Raw genomic sequence first — 19,663 nt, 5'->3', positions numbered from 1 at the left:
TAAACCTCAAAGGATGAATTGAGGCTCCCCACATATTTTGTCATATTATTTGATTAGGGCCGAAAGCCCATGGATCCCAATATATGAAAAGTCCCGAACCTGAAGTTTTGGGTATATATTAGTTAATGCTCTTCACTATTATATTGCAATAATATCATGACTTTTCCTCAATTCATATTTCATGCCTATTTGAAAAAGGTAAATAAATTCTGAGGTTGTGTTTAGCCCGGGCCAGAAGTTCCGGACTCACATGCGTTGAAATATGTAATTTGAGATATTTGATGTGTTTATTTGAACCTATAAGGCACAAGATTCCAAACCGTCATTTTGAAAAGACGTGAAAACCAAAGGTGCAAGTTTAAGAATTTGCCCAATTATTATAATAGGAAATGAGCATACAATAGATAGATTCTTTTCACCTGCAAGGAAAAGCAGCCTTTGTAAAATTTATAAAATTACATTATGTTCAGGAAGCCTCTGAAGGTAGAGGACGATGCCTCTTAAGCTTAGCCATGAGCCTCTCGTGGTCTCCTAAAATTTTTTCATTGGAAATCTGCAGCATGTCAAGCCTTGTATGCGTATCAATGGAGTATGAACTCACCAGTTTCAACAAGGCCTTATTTTCCTCTTTAAGTTTCTCAGCCTCCTGCTGAGACCTATGAAGCATTCTCTGAAGAGACGAATTTTCAATGTTCAACTCCCGAATCTCATTTGCTCTGGCACGCAAATGATCAGCCATATTAGAAACAGAAGCAACACTTTGAATGCTAAAAGCCATTGTCATCAATAGCCTATTCGTCAGGCCTTCCTGTTAATAGAATTTCATCTATAGGAGTAAGGAAATTCCTAGCTACTATGACAGCAGTCGTATCATTCATCATCACAAAATCATTAACCGTGAGATGACGATTTTGGGATACAAAGGATGGATGCCAAACTTTGGCGTCACAAGTTGTTTTGGGAGCAACATTCAAATCAATATGCTTTGGGGGAGCCATTTTTAGAAGGTTTCGAGGAAAGTCTTCGAAAAGCTGTATTTCAAAAAATGGAGAAGTTGAGTTGAAACGCAGTTACTCCAATTAGGCCTTGCAAAGGCAGTATCTATAAACGAAAATGTGGCACCATTTTCAGGATCCCAATATGTTCTCGGATCCCCATATTCTCTTTTTCCTTTTCCCAGACTCCAAAACTTCATGGGGCCTCCATTAATGTCTGTCGGCAGTGTAGGCATTTTCAAGAATTATTTCGTCAAAGCCGATCTTGTTTTGCGGATTTAACGGAGCTACTTTTCAAAAGCACCCTGAGAATCTCGCAAATTTTCTATAGTTAATTTGAGATTCACTGGACCTAACTATTCTTCTCATTTATGTATAAATATGTTACTAACGAAATTTTCTTTGCATAATACATCTAGTTTTCTCCAGTTTTCTCCATATCTAGTGTGCAATATCCACCTATTTTTCCTATCAGTGAGCACTCGATGTGCTTGAGAAGTGAGACTATCTCTGATCATCCATTCAGGAAGCAAGACTATCCGTGATCATATTTCTGCTAGATCAGGGAACTCTAAGGATGACCACATGCTCTGATCTCCTAAAACTCTTCTAGGCTAAGAGAAATAAGAGTTTTTGTCTGTTACCTCACCAGCTTCCTTCCTTGATTGCTTACCTTACCTTGCAATCAATATCACAATTCTTTGTATCTTTTTTTTCTTTTTATAACTCTCTATTCATAAGGGATTTGATTTCTTTGGAACGAACATCTGAAGAAAGAATCCATGTAGTGATCCTAAAGATAGAAGAATTGTGATTTTTGCTCTTGCAGGATATAACTAGATCATCAAGAGTTACATTATATTTGTTGGGCCGATACAAGCTTGAATGATACTTAAGCAAAGTTTCTCCCACCTAAGGATGTAAGCACTAATTGTGTTATTTCATGCTTGTACTCTTATTTTGATATTTTGTACGACATCCTTAAAGGTAACCAAATGGGGAGATAAGGCAATTCCAGAAGAATGACTTGCTTAATAGATCGTTCTAGAAGAACGACCTGTATTATGACCATTCCAAAAGAATTGCTTGTATCATTCTAATATGTATTCATGAATTATTAATGCAAATCTCACAGATTGCAAGTTCGATACATTAATGATACACTGCATAGATTAAAGTCCCATAAGAATAGAACATGGGTATAGCAGTGATCAATATGATGCACGCCTGTTGTGTAGCAAATGATATGGATTGAAATCCCGGAAGGACAATCCATTTACATGTCAATATTAATACGGTGCACGCCTAATGTTTAGCAAATTATCTGGTTTAAAGTCCTAGAAGAACAATTCATTGACATGTGTATATTAATTTGTGGCATGCCTGCAACATGCAGATAAATGAGTTCTAAATGTTCCAACTCCCTGAATGGACTCATCCACCGCCCACTGCAAAATAACGCTCCACTAGAGGTTATGATCCACATTCTCACATAATTCGTCCTATAAGAGATGTCTGGCTGGAAAGAGACAATAAAATCCCCTGAAGTGGCTTGGATACCCAAAAGCACATAAATACTTATAATTTATGCATGCGCATGAGAATGGTGGGATCATGAATTGATGAATGACAATTTTTTTGATTTTGGAGTAGCTACTCAAATCATCAATGGGCTGTGTTGATTGGAACCACATTCTATTATTAAATGTCGACAATATCATTGGCCAAAATGGAAAGAGGCAATTCCATTGTAGACGAGAATGAACGTGAAAGAACAAACTCATAGTACGAACCTCAAAAGATGTTAATACTGAAAGTTATATTGTCACGCCCCAACCTTGGGTTAAGACGTGATTCACACCTTAATTATAGATTTTAATAAAAACTATAACTAAAATGTGAAGAAACATTTAAATAAATAAAATAAATATTTCACATAGAATATTCAGTGGAAATGACAACATCTGAAACCTTAAAAAAATTACATTATTTTACAAGTTAGAACTACTCGAGAGTTCACTAAAAGAATAGCTCATTATTCATCCACAAGCTATGTACATAATGCACTCTATAGATATGCCCAAATCATCACAAGCTCTAGATTTCAGGTTCGGTACCTACAAAATCTATTAGGGGTGAGCAAAACCACAGCTCAATAGGGACATAAACCTTTTTTTTTACAGGAAATTGATATAACTAAATTAAGTGACATACAATTATACAACCAAATATCACATTATTAATAATAATGCATGAATGCTCTACATCTAATCCCGTTAATTCATATAACTAGACAAGCAGACCTACACGTCCCATACCAGGCTTATACCACTTGGTCCCGAATGTCCATTTATATGAATTAACACCCATCTTAATCATCCCATAATTCCCCATTTTGTAAGTCATCTTGTCTAACTCCCTGTCGCCACTCCCGAATCACCCAATAAAAACCATGTGCACTGTGGGATCCCTGAGACCTGGTACATGCCAAGAGTTAGACTCAACTACACAAAAGATTATTTCCATTACCCTCTTTTCCACCATTATTTTCTCAATCCCAGAATTCTAGCCAAATTCCATGACATGATATAATTATGCCCTTCACAACAATGTAGCCATTTAAAATATCACCAATGCATATATAATTATGCCAACATTGTTCAAATATTAAGAGTACGTAAACACTCAATACAAGGAACGTCAATCAAACAGTACCACGCATAATATAATGCTCACGAAATTTAATTAAATCAATCTCTGTGTAATAGGCCCTCTAAGAAACCCTACCTGTGTGTAACCTCTAATATTACACAAGGTTATTATCTAGTGTTTTCAACAACAATAGAGGGCCTATTTATACTTAGAGAATGTCGGTTCTTACTAGTGCTTATTTGGCAACCACTATGGATAGGTTTAAACAAAAAGGAGAACTTGCCTACTTATTCTCCAGGGAAGAATATCTACTCTATTTAATGTTTTTATACTTGCATGTGGATGCAGGTGTTGATAAAATGAAAACTAACTTGCCTCCTTATGCTAAACTGATGTCAGCTAGTAGTAAAAGGCTACTTTAACTTTACTTGCTACTTAATCTTAATTCAAATACAACATAACATATATGTATAAAGGATAGGTCGGCTACCATTGGCGGTTTATGTACTTTTTACCCAAGTAAAGTATATATATATATCAGAGAGCTTCCATTGAGGGATCCCTCAAATAAGCTTATTTGAGGGACACCCCTTGTAGGCCTCACTCCGGATTGTATTTCACTAATCCAAACGTCTATTTTGTAGATACTCATTCAAAGATCATCTCTACAAAAAATCACTTGAATCCGATATCATGTGACCACTCAATTGAGTTATTGAAATTTTAGTACTTTTCTTAAAGCACCGTGTTCATTGATTTTGTAAGACACAATTGGATGTCGAAACGGTTTCCGATTTGTCTAATTTTTTGTAAGGATGATCTATGAATGAATACCTAAAAAATAGATGGTTTGGATTATTGGGAAAAGAATTGTAGGGTACCCTAAAGGGTGTCCCTCAAATAAAATTATTTGAGGGATCCCTCAATGGAAGCTCTCTGTATATATATACACACACATATATAATAGAATAGGATATATGTAGTAGAATCAGATAAATATTTCTTACGTAAAACTATATATATAACAATTATAATTATATTTTAATACTTATCAAAGTAATAAAATATTAATATTTTTAAAAATAAGGATTCTCACATATACTTGGGTGTTCGGAATAAAAAGGAATATACCCACTTTGTATGACACAATGTTTTTGGCAGAAACAAGGAATATTGAGTTTCTCCATATTTACAGATGCAATCTTGCCTCCTTATTGCACATTTACAAAGACCAACATGTTATCTTTAAGGGTTATTAAATGTACAGAGCATATTGCTAGAAGCGATTCCCTAAAGATGTATAAATAGTTGGGTTAAAGCTTTATAATGTGTCATAAAGTGTAATCCCTCAAATAAAATCCTTGAATGATTGAAATTGCATAAAGCAAGTACCTAAACGACATGTGCCTGAAGCACAAATTTTGTACTCAATACTAATATGTATAAATTGCCTCAGTGAGTACATTAATTATGATATGGTTGCAACACATTACAACTCCTGAAGAGTTGATAATTGATCAAAACTCCAGAAGAGTTAATACTTGGTTAAAACTCTTGAAGAGTTCAATAAATATTTATCTCGGCCTAAAGATTGAGCATTATGCCAACGAGATTCTTGCTTATACTAAGAATGTATTGAAGCATTTTTATGTGATTATCTGTTAGGCACTTAAATGATTTTCCGAAAGTATACGAATTAGGTGGAATACAGTGATCTAATCTACACATCAAATCTTTCAAATGCCAAATTTGGTAGGGGACCAATTAATTATTGATGGTGCTCTACTTATTCTCTCGTCATTTTCAAATGGCAAATTGGGTGAGGGGACCAATTATAGTGAACAAGGATAGTATCTATGAAAAGTAAGACGAGAGCAAATGCAAACCAAAGGAAGGAAAATGGAGCACATCAAAACCAAGTCTTTTCTGTTCTTTCTTTTACCTTTTTGCTTGGCAAATATTTGTACCTCATCGCAAATTAGCCAAACTGGGAAGAAGCATTTTGTGTTGATCCATGGAGATTGTTAGGGAGCACGGTCTTGGTATAAGGTGACAACTCTGCCCAAATATTCAAGTCACAATGCACAGCCCGACTTGGGAGCATCTGGCATTAACCCAATTCAGATACAACAACTCCCTTTGCTGTCGGAATATGTCAAGCCATTGACGAAGCTCATGTCTTTGCCTGGTGGTGGAGCCAAGATTTCACATTAGAGGGGACCTTTAAAAAACTTGTCTTCTCTTTATAATTATCATGAATTTCATATTTTAAATTGGTTACATACTAATTTCATCATCTACACTATTAAAGATTTAAAAATTAAAATTTTATATTTCAACAAAGAAAAGAAATAGAAAAATAAAGAGTTCATAAAGCACAATATTAAGGTACCCAACTCATACACAAAAAAATGAGGAAACTAAAAAATTCACAAAGCTTAAAACAAAAGAGGAAGAAGAAGAAAGGTTAAAACTTTAGGAGTTTTTAGTGCAAATGTCTTAAACTAACCTATAAGATTTAAGGGAAACGAGTAGAAGAGAGATCAAAAAAATTTATGGTTAATTTGTAGACTAAAAGAACCTAATATATTATTTTATTTTAGGGTAAATATCCTAAAACTAATCTAACATATTATAATATTATATATCATATATAATATACAAATAGAATAGGTAAAAATAGAGTGAGGGCCTAAGACCACACTGATCCCATGCTGGCTCCGTCCCTCTTTGCCGCCAAAGGAGAAGGTCGTCATTGTAGCTCACAGCTTGAGTGGGGTTGTCCTATCTATTTTCCTGGAGAGGTTTCCTGAGAAAATTGCTGTTAAATTTGAATTGGTTTTTCTAAAATGTCTTTGCAACTAAAATGTACAGGTTGGTAAAAGATTGGACGACTTGGACACTCAATATAGATACTCCAACGTCCTTTCTTTTTGGGCCCAAGGCCTTGGCAATAAAGTTATACCAGCTCTCACCACCGGAGGTGAGTCTCAATCCAGCTTAGAGTTGCCTTGCTACTGCTTTTCCTTTGTTTGATGATGTTTTAATGGACATGATTTAACACTAGGGTCTTGTTAACATGACATAAAGTACTCCATGTAAATCTTGTATTTCATTTTCTAATGAGAAAAAGTAATAAGTTATATGATTGTGAGATTCCTCAATTTTGGGAAATTATTATATGGTATTGTAATATCATTATGTGGTGCAATTAATTTAAATGTTAAAATTTGAGTGGAGTGTAACATCATGTGTTCATGTTACGTTGAATTGTACCTACATTTATTTTGTTTTTAGAAGAAAATAAATGAAAATAAATAAATAAAGCACAATAAAGGTCTAAGCGATATAGCAGCTAGCCTCTTATGCCCAAACCAATATTATTTTGAAAGGCCATTGGCACAAGCAGGCAAGACAATTGCCTATGGTCCCCAAATTAGGCCCAAACCAATATTATTTTTAAAAAACTATATTATATAAATATTATGTTAGGCGCAAACTAATTATTGTAATATAAAAAAATTACTTAATTATTCAATTTAAAATTAAAAAGAGGAAACTCAATAAAGGTCCATTCATTGTAAACAAACAAAAAAAAAACTTTGCCCAATTACTCAATTCAAAATTAAAAAGAGAAAACTCAATAATGACCCAATTATTTTTTAAAATTATAGCTTAAATCAATTAACCTAGTTGAATCAATTAGGAAATTGAAAAGGACAAGATAAAAAAAACTTGATTATGTAAAATTAATTGATACTTTTGAATAGAAAAATGCAAGCCGAGTGAAGTTGCCACCTTATACCAAGACCATGCTCCCATGAATCAACACAAAATGCTTCTTCCCACTTGGGCTAGTTTGGCTTTGGTTTTGAGGGTTATTAGGAGGTGGCGGCGATGGCGATGAGTTACAAATTTTTGTAAAGCAAATAAGTAAGAGATAAAAGAGAAAAGGCTTGTTTTTCAAGTGCTCCATTTTCCTTCTCATTACCATCTCCTTCCTTGGGTTTGCGTTTATAGGAAATATCCTTCTTCACTATACAATTGGTCCCTTCACCCAATTCGGCATTTGAAAACGACGGAGTAATAATTAGGGTTCAGAAGATTTGAGGTGTAGACTAATAAACTTCCACGTTGCAAGCGAAGTCTTTATTTCTATATACATTTTTGGTCAAGGAGTAAACAGAAATGTAGGTAGAAATAAAGACTTCGCTTGCAACGTGGAAGTTTATTAGTTAGTTTATCAACAGTTCTAATGCTGCCACATGTTAGAAGATTGAAGAAAAGAGTTGTTGAAATATTGTTAAGATTGTTAGGCAGTTTAGGCAAAACAGTTAGTGTTTTGTTAAAGAAGTCAAAGGTTAAGAGGTTAGAAAACGTGTACACAAAGTTTTAACAAAGCTAGCATAAAAACCATCAATGTACTGTGTTGAGAAATTATTAATGAATGAATACATTAAATGGTTCTGTCGTTAATTTTGTTAGGATATGACCATTTGTCCTAACGAAATTGAAGTTGACGAACCACGGGAACCATTTTGAAAATTGAGGTACTCAAATGCAAATCGGATCTAAATTTAAGGACTAATAAAACGATTAACCCTAGAATTTATTAGATGATGGAGTTTTGTGGATTTGAGAGGACTTTTGAGTGTAAACCAAAGTCATGATTACTCTGGCGCTGGCCTCCCCTCCGTAGGAAGGATTTCATACAGAGGTTTAAAATATATTATTTATGGTTATAAATAAAGAAAATATATCATGTCTGATTTTTTTTTTTTTTTTCAATAAACTCGATAGGATACAAGTATGTTAACAAAAAAAAACCACAACAAAACTTAATACGAATTATACCTACAATTATTTTGTTTTTAAGAAAAAAAATTTGAACATCAAAAGATAAATTGAAAATAAATAAATAAAGCACAATAAAAGTCTAAGCCCGATATATAGCGGCTAGCCTCTCAATGACATTTTGAAAGGCCATGGGCGCAACTACTAGAAAGAAATAATTTTCCAAGATATATATGTTGTGTACGAAACAAATTCTGTACAAAAAGTCCAGGCAATGAGCACGTTGAATAATTTTTTATTATTATTATGCGGATTGGAAATTTATATGTTTACTCCTTGACCAAAAATGTAAATAGAAATAAAGACTTTGCTTGCAACGTGGAAGTTTATTAGTCTACACCTCAAATCTTCTGAACCCTAATTATTACTCAGTCGTTTTCAAATGCCGAATTGGGTGAAGGGACCAATTGTATAGTGAAGAAGGATATTTCCTATAAATGCAAACCCAAGGAAGGAGATGGTAATGAGAAGGAAAATGGAGCACTTGAAAAACAAGTCTTTTCTCTTTTGTCTCTTACTTATTTGCTTGGCAAAAATTTGTACCTCATTGCCATCTAATTACCCTCAAAACCAAACCCAAACTAGCCCAAGTGGGAAGAAGCATTTTGTGTTGATTCATGGAGCTGGTCTAGGAGCATGGTCTTGGTATAAGGTGGCAACTTTACTCAAAGATTCAGGCCACAATGTCACAGCCCTAGACTTGGGAGCATCTGGGATCAACCCCATTCAGATACAACAACTTCGTTCGATCTCGCAATATGTTGAGCCATTGACAAAGCTCATGGTGTCTCTTCCACCAAAGGACAGGATCATCCTCGTAGGTCACAGCATGGGTGGGGCAGTCATATCTACTTTCATGGAGAGATTTCCTGAGAAAATTGCTGCTGCAGTATACGTCACGGCTTTCATGTCTGGTCCTACTCTCAATTACTCGACTATATTGACAGAGGTAATGAGTTCACAAGCACACACCAAAGTTGCAGCACCAAAATCCATTGTGTATATTTATTAACAAATTATATTTTCGAAAAATGTACAGGTTAATAAAAGATTGGACTATTTGGACACTCAATATAGATACGATAATGGGACCAACAACCCTCCAACTTCCTTTCTTATTGGGCCTAAGGCCTTGGCGTTGAAGTTTTACCAGCTCTCCCCAGCACAGGTGAGTTGTCTCAAAAATAATTCAAAAATTATACTTTTTTTTTTTTTTAATACAAGCAATAGTCTAACCTACAAGGAGAATGTGGTTTATTAAACACATTACTAAGGTATTATGGGGATTCGAATCTGAGATCACATTTCTACCTTTTTTTTTTTTTTGGTGAGAAATTCTATGATTGCATTCATAATTTAGCCAAAAAAGTCACTAGCCACAAAATACTAATACAAACTAGGCACAAAATGGTCATTACAATAACAGAGCGGTCTAACATCAAAATTAAGACAATCTAGTGCACCTCTACTAACGATCACGCAAGATCGAAGAAACTCTGGCATAGGCATCCTAACTAAAATTACAAAAAGAGATAAAGCTTGAAAAAACCAATTCATAAAAATACAAATAAAACTCTCACAATTGAGATGAAAAACTCTCACAAAAGAGGAGAGGTAAAAACTACACAGATCCAATGTCGAGACGCAGTAGTCTGTGATGGTTGGACGAAAATCATAACAAAACGAAGACAAATAGGAAAAATCATCTGTCTTTGAAAATGGAGAAAGAGGTGAAGGGTGGAGGAAGAATAATGGGCCTAAGTAGGCCATGGGCAGATTTCTTTCCACGTTGCTGCTACTTTAATTTCTTTTTCCCTTTTTTTTTTTCTCTTGTTGTTTTTGACATTTTGTTTGGTGACATATTAATGGACAGGATAAAACGCTAGTGTCCTCTTTGATAAGATTTTCTCCTCTCTTCAATTATGATGTAATAAAGCTCACCAAGGAGAAATATGGATCGGTTCGTAGAGTATTCATTGTGTCTGGGCAAGACCAGGCAATAGTGTTGGATGTGCAGAATTACATTATCAGGAACAATCCACCAGATGAAGTGAAAGTGATTAGCGATTCTGATCACCTGGTCATGATCTCTAGACCATTGAAGCTCTTCTTCCACCTCCAAAACATTGCTGAGAAATATTCTTAGAAATGATTTAGGATATGTTAGTACTATTACACACCGTCATTAAAGAAGGTATTACAAATAACCATTTGCCATCACTTTTTTCTAGCGTCAACTTTGACGCTGAGCAACTTGATGTCAAATTTATCATGAATTTAAATAGTTTGGTTGAAGTTTTAAATTGCAATAAATAAAAAAAACAGAAGCGCTAAAGAAGGTCCACCATGGATTTAACTTCTCGACGTGACATGTAAATCTTGTTTCCATTTTCTAATGAAAAAAGTATTAAGCCATATGACTGTTAGATTCCTCAATTTCGAGAAATTATTTTATATGGTACTAAAACATTGTTACGTGGTGTAATTAATGTAGATGGCATGATATAAGTGGAGTGTAACATCACGTCATCGTGTTATGGTGTAATGCAAAAATTATTTATAAACTTCTTGTATCAGAGAAAAATGTAGTTGCAACCAGTTATATATGAACATTTAGTTACTATTTACAATACAAATTGTAACATTTTATTGTTGGACTAGGTGCTCCAACTACCTACCGTGACACTTGTATTTAACTGTGGTATTGGTGATTTGTCTTATGTATAGCTTGGAATTTATATAGGGATTTTTTGGAAATCTTTATGGAGGTTGATTTAATTAAATTTCGTGAATATTATATGATTGTTTGAAATTATTAAATGATGATATTTTTGATATTATTTGATTGATGTACTTGAGATTGTTTGGATATCAAATAAATTTTCGCATATGCTTATTGATGATTGGTGATTATAATTGGTTTATATGCATATGAGAATGGACTGGTGAAATTGGGAATTATTTGAGGAGACATGTGACATTCCGTCCCAAAATGTCGTTTTATTTAATTTAATATTTCTAAAATTGCAATTTTGACCTTGGGCATAGGGGGATTTTGAGCACTTTTTGTTCGGAAATAGTTTTGGGAACTCTCACACAAATTATTCCCTCATCTTCTCAAAGAATTCTCTCTCAACTAATCACAGTATTCCAAACTCGTCAGATCTGTTCATATGTCTTAAACTTTATTCTTCACAGCTTAAATCGAAATATTTGCTTTTTTAATGTTGTTCATCTGGTTGTCTACTAGAACATATTTGAAAGGCTTTTTATCACAAATGGTCTCTGAGATTTGCAAAATTATCACCTGGTCCTTTATGTTTTTTGGTGACATTATTGGTCCTTTATGTTACACCTCACACATCAATTTGGTCCCGTCATCATATTTCGTTAACATTTCCGTTAGATTGTTGACGTGGATGCCACATGGATTAAACAATGCTTTAAATATTTTGAGTTTTCTCACAAATGGTCCCTGAGGTTTGCGAAATTATCGCCTTTGGTCCTTTATATTTTTTCAGACATTATTGGTCCTTATATACCTCACACATCAATTTGATCCCACTGTAAGATTTTGTTAAATTGTTGACATGACACATATGTGGTGCACACATAGCCAATGACAAAATGTCAAGTGGATCTAAATGAAGAAATGTTTAAAAAAAAAAAATAGTTTAACATTTAAAATCTTTTTTTTTAAAAGTGAGAAAATTTTCAAAACAACATTTTTTTATTCAAATCCACTTGGCATGTTATTAATGGACATGTAGGCTCCACATACATGTCGCGTCAAATCTGTTACGTTTTCATTGGTTTCTACAATATTGGCAGATTAGATTGGATCAGAAAAATAGAAATCCAATTGGATCGATTCGGATGGCTGATTGAAAATTGAAAATCCAACCTAAACCGAACCATTCCAATATACACATTAATATACATTCATATTGTATAATATCTACACCTTCATCTTGTTTCTCACTAATATATTAATTTTACTTTCAAAAAAATAAAACGTTAACATATTAAATATATTATTATATTTTACATTAATATATTAATGTCATATCTTTGATCATATTGAATTTTGTATTATATGTAATGAAAGATTATGAAGTTTTTGGATTGGATTGGTAAAAAATCATTGGTTTCAAACCGATGCTCACCCCTAGAAAACTCACACATGGGTACTATGGAGAATTGAACCCATAACCACTTAGAGAACTTCCACCTCAAAGGGCAAGGGCAAGGCAAGGTTTGTCACTATTCATGTGAATAGTTGCAGCCTTGCCTTTTTTGATTTTACCCCAAAAGGCAAGGGCAATGGCAATTACTATTCACTTTAATTTATATTCTATTTTTTATACTTAAATCATTAATTTTGATAAGTTTTTCAGATAAGATTTTTGGTTGTCACGTGTCAATATTTATTATAAAATTCTCACCTAAAAATTTAGATAACATTTTCAAATTAAATTTTTGAATAAGATTTTCGGTTGCCACGTGTCCATATTTATTATAAAACCCATATCTCACTCATCATACAATTGAAATACCTACTCATTCATCATACAATTGAAATACTCCCTCATAGTTTGACACAATCGAGTACAAGGACGACTCAATCATTGGCAGAGGCGATTCCACGTGATTATGACGTAAGGGAGTATATTCCTTTGGATGACGTAATAGTGCCATTATTTTCGACATGAAACGCACCACTGGAACCAACTGCATGCATTGTTCACTTGAGAAGCCATGTGTAATGGTTTTCCTCTTTTTTGTTTTGCCTTCAATAATCTATTTTTTTTTAAAATGAAATTGGAAATGCAAGAAATATATATTTAAAAAATGACATTAAATTGAATAAAACAGCACAAAATTTTTTTTTACCTCGTCACCGAGATTTTGACCTCTTTGAACGTTTGTCCACGACCCTCCAGCTTCGATGGAAGAGGCCATTTGTATTTTAACACAAATAAAATTTTGTAGTAGAAAATTTGGTATGGAAAGTGAAAAATATTGGAATGAGATGAATTTGTATGAAGATTTGGTGTGGAAAGTGAATAATATTGGTACGTATTTGTAGAAAAAAAAAAATCTGAATTTTTTGATATTTTTTTCAATTTTTTTAAAGCCAAAAATTGGGCATCCGTTGGATTGGGCATGATTTTTTTATCGGAGGTTCCAAGAGAAGCCACATGGCTTGTAGCCGTTGGGATATGTGGGCTGGTGCGTCAGCGCTGATGTCACACTGACATCAGCAGCCTTCGGGCAACAGCACAGTCCATTTTTGCATGTGGGTTTGCTTGGGCTGGTAGGTCCCATGCCTTGTCCGTGCTGGGTTTTCTACGTTGAAGGTGGAAATCGGGCCTTGGGGGGACTTTTGCCACGGCCATGCTATGGCTAGAGGTGCTTTTAGGTGTATTTATCAATGTGAATTTTTAAAGAGTCTAAAGTGTTGAGGTATTCAATTAGGACTTTTCACAAAAAAGCTAATGATATTCAATTAGGACTTTTAGTATTCAAAAAGTTAAATAATTTTGTGTATTTTGGAAGCTATTGAGAGTAAATTTTATTATACTAAAGTCACGAATTTTGCAGCCGCCGCCCTCCGTATTTGAAAGGAGTTCTGATGAAGGCAAGAAATTGTGGCTATACAGAAGAAAAGAGACTATTTTCTTCCTCTGTTCTCTGTTTTGCCGGCCGCCTTGCTTGTTTTGTCTTCCCAAAGAAAAAAGGGTGCTGGAGTGCCAATTTCTCACGGCACTGCCACTGGCTAGTGCTACGGTTTGCTCCTTGACCAAAATGTAGTTAGAAATTAGGACTTTGCTAGCACTTGGAATGAAAGATCAAATCTTCTGAACCCTATTGTTGCAGACACGGCTCTCTAGTCGTTTTCAAATGCCAAATTGTATGAGGGGACCAATTAGCGAATAAGAATAATTTATATACAAGTAAGAGACGAGAGCAAATGCAAACCAAAGGAAGGAGAAGATGTTAATGATAAGGAAAATAGAGCACATCAAAGACAAAGAGAAGAATTCTATTCTATTTTTTCTTTTATTGGTATTTTTCTTGGCTAGGGTCTGTTCTTCATCGCCATCCCCACCCAACCGGAGTGGGAAGAAGCATTTTGTGTTGATTCATGGAGCTGGTCACGGAGCATGGTCTTGGTATAAGGTGGCAACTTTGTTGAAACATTCAGGCCATAATGTCACAGCCCTAGACTTGGGAGCATCTGGGATAAACCCAATTCAGGTGGAACAACTCCATTCGATGTCGCAATATGTTGAGCCGTTGACGAAGCTCATGGTGTCTTTGCCACCAACGGAGAGGGTCATTCTTGTGGCTCACAGCATCACTGGGGCTGTTATATCTATTTTCATGGAGAGGTTCCCTGAGAAAATTGTTGCTGGGGTTTATGCCACGGCTTTCATGTCTGGTCTTGGTTTGAGTTATTCAACTATATTTGCAGAGGTAATGAATTCACAAGCACACACCTACAATAAATATGATGAATAATATTCTTCTCTCTCTCAAGTCGCAGCACCATATCCATTGTTGTTCAATTCTTTCTGTGACTCCTGGCGAGTAATTAACGAACGATATGCTCGAAAAATGTACAGATTAACAAAAGATTGGACTATATGGACACTCAATATAGATATGACAATGGACCCAAAAATCCTGCAACCTCCTTTCGCTTTGGGCCCAAGGTCATGGCGTCAAACTTTTATCAGCTCTCGCCACCAGAGGTGAGTTTTTTATTTTATTTTTATTTTTTAACTGGGTTGCAGTTTTTATTATTATTATTTTATTTTTTTGGTTGTTTTTAATTTTTTGTTTCGTGATTTATTAATGGACAGGATTTAACACTAGGTTACTCGTTGGTAAGATTTTCTCCCGTTTTCGATTTTGATCAAATAAAGCTCACCAAAGAGAATTATGGATCGGTTCCTAGAGTATTCATTGTGGCCGAGCAAGACCATGCAATAGTGTTGGATGTGCAAAATTTTATGATCAAGAACAATCCGCCAGATGAAGTCAAAGTGATTAAGGGTTCTGATCACATGGTCATGCTCTCTAGACCAGTAGAGCTCTTCTCCGACCTCCAAGACATTGCTGAGAAATATTCTTGAAAATGATTCGGTACAACTCGTGTTAATTTAAAAACGGAAGAAAATTAAAGAAGTTGCTATTGAGATGGAGACCATCATTAAAATAAAATAAATAAACATTTGCCATTACCTTTTTCTAGCGTCAATTTTCAAGCCCAGCAGCTTGATGTCAAATTCATCCACAATGAATTTAATTCATCGGTTGAAGATGCTCTTAATGATAAGTTGCTCAAATTACATATACTTAATTAAATTTATGAAACTCAACCCAGCGAATGCTTTCGTTCTTATTAATTAATTTCCTTCTCACTACAAACCCAAGTTCCATAAAGCAATAGCTACACACCTCTTCCAAGCTTCTAGTTTGTAATAAGCTCCCTCTTCTATTGTATTTTTAGTTATAACTAAATTACTTTATTTTAATATACTAAAAAAATACTTTATTTAGCCTTATATTTTTGAACAAATATTCACGGATCAGCAACTGCATGCACTTATATTTTTAGTAAGTTTGTACGTAAAGTAAATTTAGCCCATCCTAGTTCGAAATCTTGGATCCGTCCTTAGTTGTATATGATTATATGCCTATTTTTCAAATCACGTGATAAGAAAGATAAACACATAATTATACACAACTTCTAATAATGAAGTTTTTCTCCTTTATTTGATTATGGTATGCATCATATTGATGTCTAAATCATATCAATGTTTTTTTTGGGTTGTTGTCGATTTTGATTTTAGGCTTACTGACAGGCCTCTCCTTGGTCAATTAGGGTCCAAAATCGAATCGACCCGAACCGTATATCAGTCGTATGTTTGTGCACGTGGGATATACTCACCAACCTAATGATGGCCAAACAGACACTAGCGGGAATCATACAAAAGGAAAATAGAAAGGACCTCACTGAGATGCTTCGAATTGACCATATAAGAACTCAGAATGAGACTTGTAACAGCCCAAATGGAATCTTAAAGATTTGCCTATCTCACATAACGTACGTACGCGTTTCAATATGACTCTTCATACCCACGCACGTCAGCAGCATGCAACTTTAGACAAACCAATGAAAAGAAATTGAAGAGATCGCAGAGGTAGACAAGTTCCATTGAATTTGTTTTTCTTGCAACTTATGTGCACACCTAGCGTTAGGGGGCGGATATGGGCCGGGCTAAAGCCCAATTAAAACATCCTTTTCCTAAGTAAGAAGATGGGAAACAGAAGAGGGGGGGCAGGCATTATTAGACAGACAATACAACATGGCTAATATATAATGTCCAGTGTCCACCACACAATTCTTTTCACGATAAGGTTTTCCATCACTTCATCATTCTTCTTCTGGGTGGTGGCTCCCGCCTCTGCTAGTACCACTTGTATCAAAACAACTAAAGCAGATGCAATTCCCATTTTAACTTTTCTTACCGACTTCCATAACCCTTAAATGGAAAATTTTAAGTTACTTGCCAGCTTGGGGGCGGCACCACATGATTATAGGTATAGCTTGACACTACTCGCCAAAAGACAAAGTTGTAATCAAGGTCTAAAATATCGATTATATCGGAAATATTGGTAGTCTAAAAATATGGAAATTTCGATGGAAATATCGGGATATTATCGATATCGATAAAAATTGAATAAAAATCACGGAAATTGTAAGAAAAACTTGAAAATTTTTATTGAAACTTTGGAGAATGTCAATTATCTATGAGTTTATCACAAAAAATTAGAAGGAAATGTATTGCATGATGGATTTAACTAATTTAAGTTGATTATACAGCAAGCGGGCAAACACTATGAGTGTAAAAAATATGTAATAATTAATGAAAAAAGATTAAATACACCGTAATCATTCATATATAATGATTTACTATAATATTTTACACTTTATACATTGCATGGTAAGATACATGAATGACTTAGTACCACATAGAGTTCATACGATGTTCAAATTTTTCACTATCTTCATCATCTCTATGTGTAGAGTAAGTGTATTGTGAAGAGTAGTCATCAAATGATAAATCCCCAAAATAGTTTTGCATGTAATTGTTAACATACCACCCATATAAATATAAATATTTTAGCATACTATCACAAAAACATAAGTGATATGGTGTTTAAGGTGTTGGAGGAGTAAAATGGGAGGGGTTTATATCCCCTTTGTGCTTTTTTCTCCCCTTTTTCCCTTTTTTTTATTTTATTTTTTTTAATAACTTTTTTTTTCCTTCACATCGATATTTTCGATATTTTAGCGATATTACACCGATATTTTGACAAAATATTGCTGAAATGTGAGCGAAATTATCGACATCGATATTTTCCGATATTATCGTCGATATTGTCGATATTTATATGATATGTACATGGATATTTTCCGAAATATCCGTGATTCAAAAAAACCGAAATATCCTCGATATTTCCTCGATATTATCGATATTTCAGACTATGGTTGTAACAAATTAGTCTCTGGCCACAAAGCCAACAGATTTTGGATTTATTGAAAGGTTTAAAACAAGCATTACAATATTTTCTCAGCCACTTCACATAAGCATCCACAGAGTTGTTCGGGCTTTGAGAGCATGACCATATGACCAGCTTCTCTAATCAGTATCACTTGTGCAGTCGGACCATTCTCAATCATCCACCGTTGAAATTCTTCTTTGACAACTTCATCTCCTTCGCACACTACAAAAACCTTAGTTACTGACCCGAACTTCGGTTCTGTTAGCTGGCACTCTTTGGTCATGAAGTCTTCCAAGAACAACCCGGATGGCCTTACCAAAATTTTAGCTAATTCCAGATCCTGCATGCAAAGACACCTAAATTCAATACTAAAATACAACTTTGTTGTTAATTATATAGTCATTTCATCATTATAAATTAATCAGCATAAGAAACTAGCCTCTGGTTTGCACTGCTGGAACAATTTTTCTGCCATGTATTGTGGACCAAAGACAACTGAGGTTAGTGGATTTTCCTGGTTTTGGCCAAACTTAAGCTCACAATCCAATAATGATTCAACTGGAGTCCCTTTGAAGTACTTTGTTTTCCATCACATGAAAAAAAACAAAGAGATTGAAATGAGCATCTGAAGCAGATTCACAATAGATAAAATAAGAAGTTTGTAAGAATGTAAGAAGTTTTTTTTTTTTTTTTTACTTCTTGTATGAGAACTCCAGGGGAAGAATTGTAATGAGGCATATAGGCTGTGACAAAAACAGCAGCCAAAACCTTCTGAGGAAAGCTCTCCATGGCCAGAGATATAGGAAGGCCGCCATAACTATGGCCAACCAATATGACCCTCTCCTCGAGGGAAATAGAAGCCATGAACTCCATCAATGGCTGGACATAGTCCCAAACGGAAGTGATCTCATGTAGCTGCTTGGAGTTGATCCCAGAAGCACCAAGGTCCAAGGCAGTGACACGGTGACTGGCGTGCCGGAGGAGAGTGACAAGCTTGTACCAGCACCATGCTCCATTGCAAATTCCATGAACCAAAACAAAGTGTTTCGGATTCTCCATTTACCCCCCCTCTCTCTCTCTCTCTCTCTCTCTCTCTCTCTCTCTGTCTCTCTCTCTCTCTCTCTCTTTGCCTGTATATAAGAACACTTCCACCTATTTGTCATGGCAAAAGAAAATGGGAGATAAGGTCAATTACTGTTCATGCAAATAGTATCTGCCCTAGCAATATTTTTATTGTTTTTCACCCATTGCTATATATGGCAACCAAAGAGCAATTACTATTCACATAGGATTAATTTTATTTATATGTATGATATTAATAATATTAAAAATTTGCTAGGTATGTATAAAAAAATTTATTCTGAATTTATTCGTATTTTTAAGTATTTTTTCAATTTTTTAAATTTCTTTTCATTTCTAATGTTATGTACTTGTTGGAGCTGCATTTCTTGGCCTTTTGCCAAGGCTGAGATTGCTCTAAAGCAAGAGGACAAATGAGAAAAAGACCTGAAGTATGGGCTGGCTTTATTTTTCCAAATTTGCCAATTGCATTGTCAACTTTTTCCTATAGAGGTCGCGGGTGA

General features: G+C 34.7%; 3 protein-coding genes across 3 annotated transcripts; 2 read left to right on the top strand and 1 right to left on the bottom strand.

Annotated features, from left to right (window-relative positions):
* On the top strand, window positions 8,959-10,916 carry LOC18769458 (salicylic acid-binding protein 2). The gene is made up of 3 exons (XM_007204711.2): window positions 8,959-9,450; window positions 9,541-9,669; window positions 10,375-10,916. The coding sequence occupies exons 1-3, from the start codon at window positions 8,959-8,961 to the stop codon at window positions 10,645-10,647; spliced, it is 894 nt and encodes a 297-aa protein (XP_007204773.2). The 3' UTR covers window positions 10,648-10,916.
* LOC18769532 (salicylic acid-binding protein 2) lies at window positions 14,450-15,865 on the top strand. The gene is made up of 3 exons (XM_007202328.2): window positions 14,450-14,981; window positions 15,131-15,259; window positions 15,371-15,865. Exons 1-3 carry the CDS (start codon window positions 14,499-14,501, stop codon window positions 15,641-15,643), a joined length of 885 nt encoding a protein of 294 aa, XP_007202390.1. The 5' UTR covers window positions 14,450-14,498; the 3' UTR covers window positions 15,644-15,865.
* Window positions 18,007-19,304, bottom strand: LOC18769435 (methylesterase 10). Its single transcript, XM_007202405.2, has 3 exons — window positions 18,777-19,304; window positions 18,520-18,657; window positions 18,007-18,420 (listed from the first exon to the last, which is right to left on the bottom strand). Exons 1-3 carry the CDS (start codon window positions 19,137-19,139, stop codon window positions 18,136-18,138), a joined length of 786 nt encoding a protein of 261 aa, XP_007202467.1. The 5' UTR covers window positions 19,140-19,304; the 3' UTR covers window positions 18,007-18,135.

Source organism: Prunus persica, chromosome G7 (genome assembly GCF_000346465.2).
Source record: "Prunus persica cultivar Lovell chromosome G7, Prunus_persica_NCBIv2, whole genome shotgun sequence".
Taxonomy (NCBI): Eukaryota; Viridiplantae; Streptophyta; class Magnoliopsida; order Rosales; family Rosaceae; genus Prunus; species Prunus persica.
This window is presented reverse-complemented; position numbering and strand designations above follow the sequence as displayed.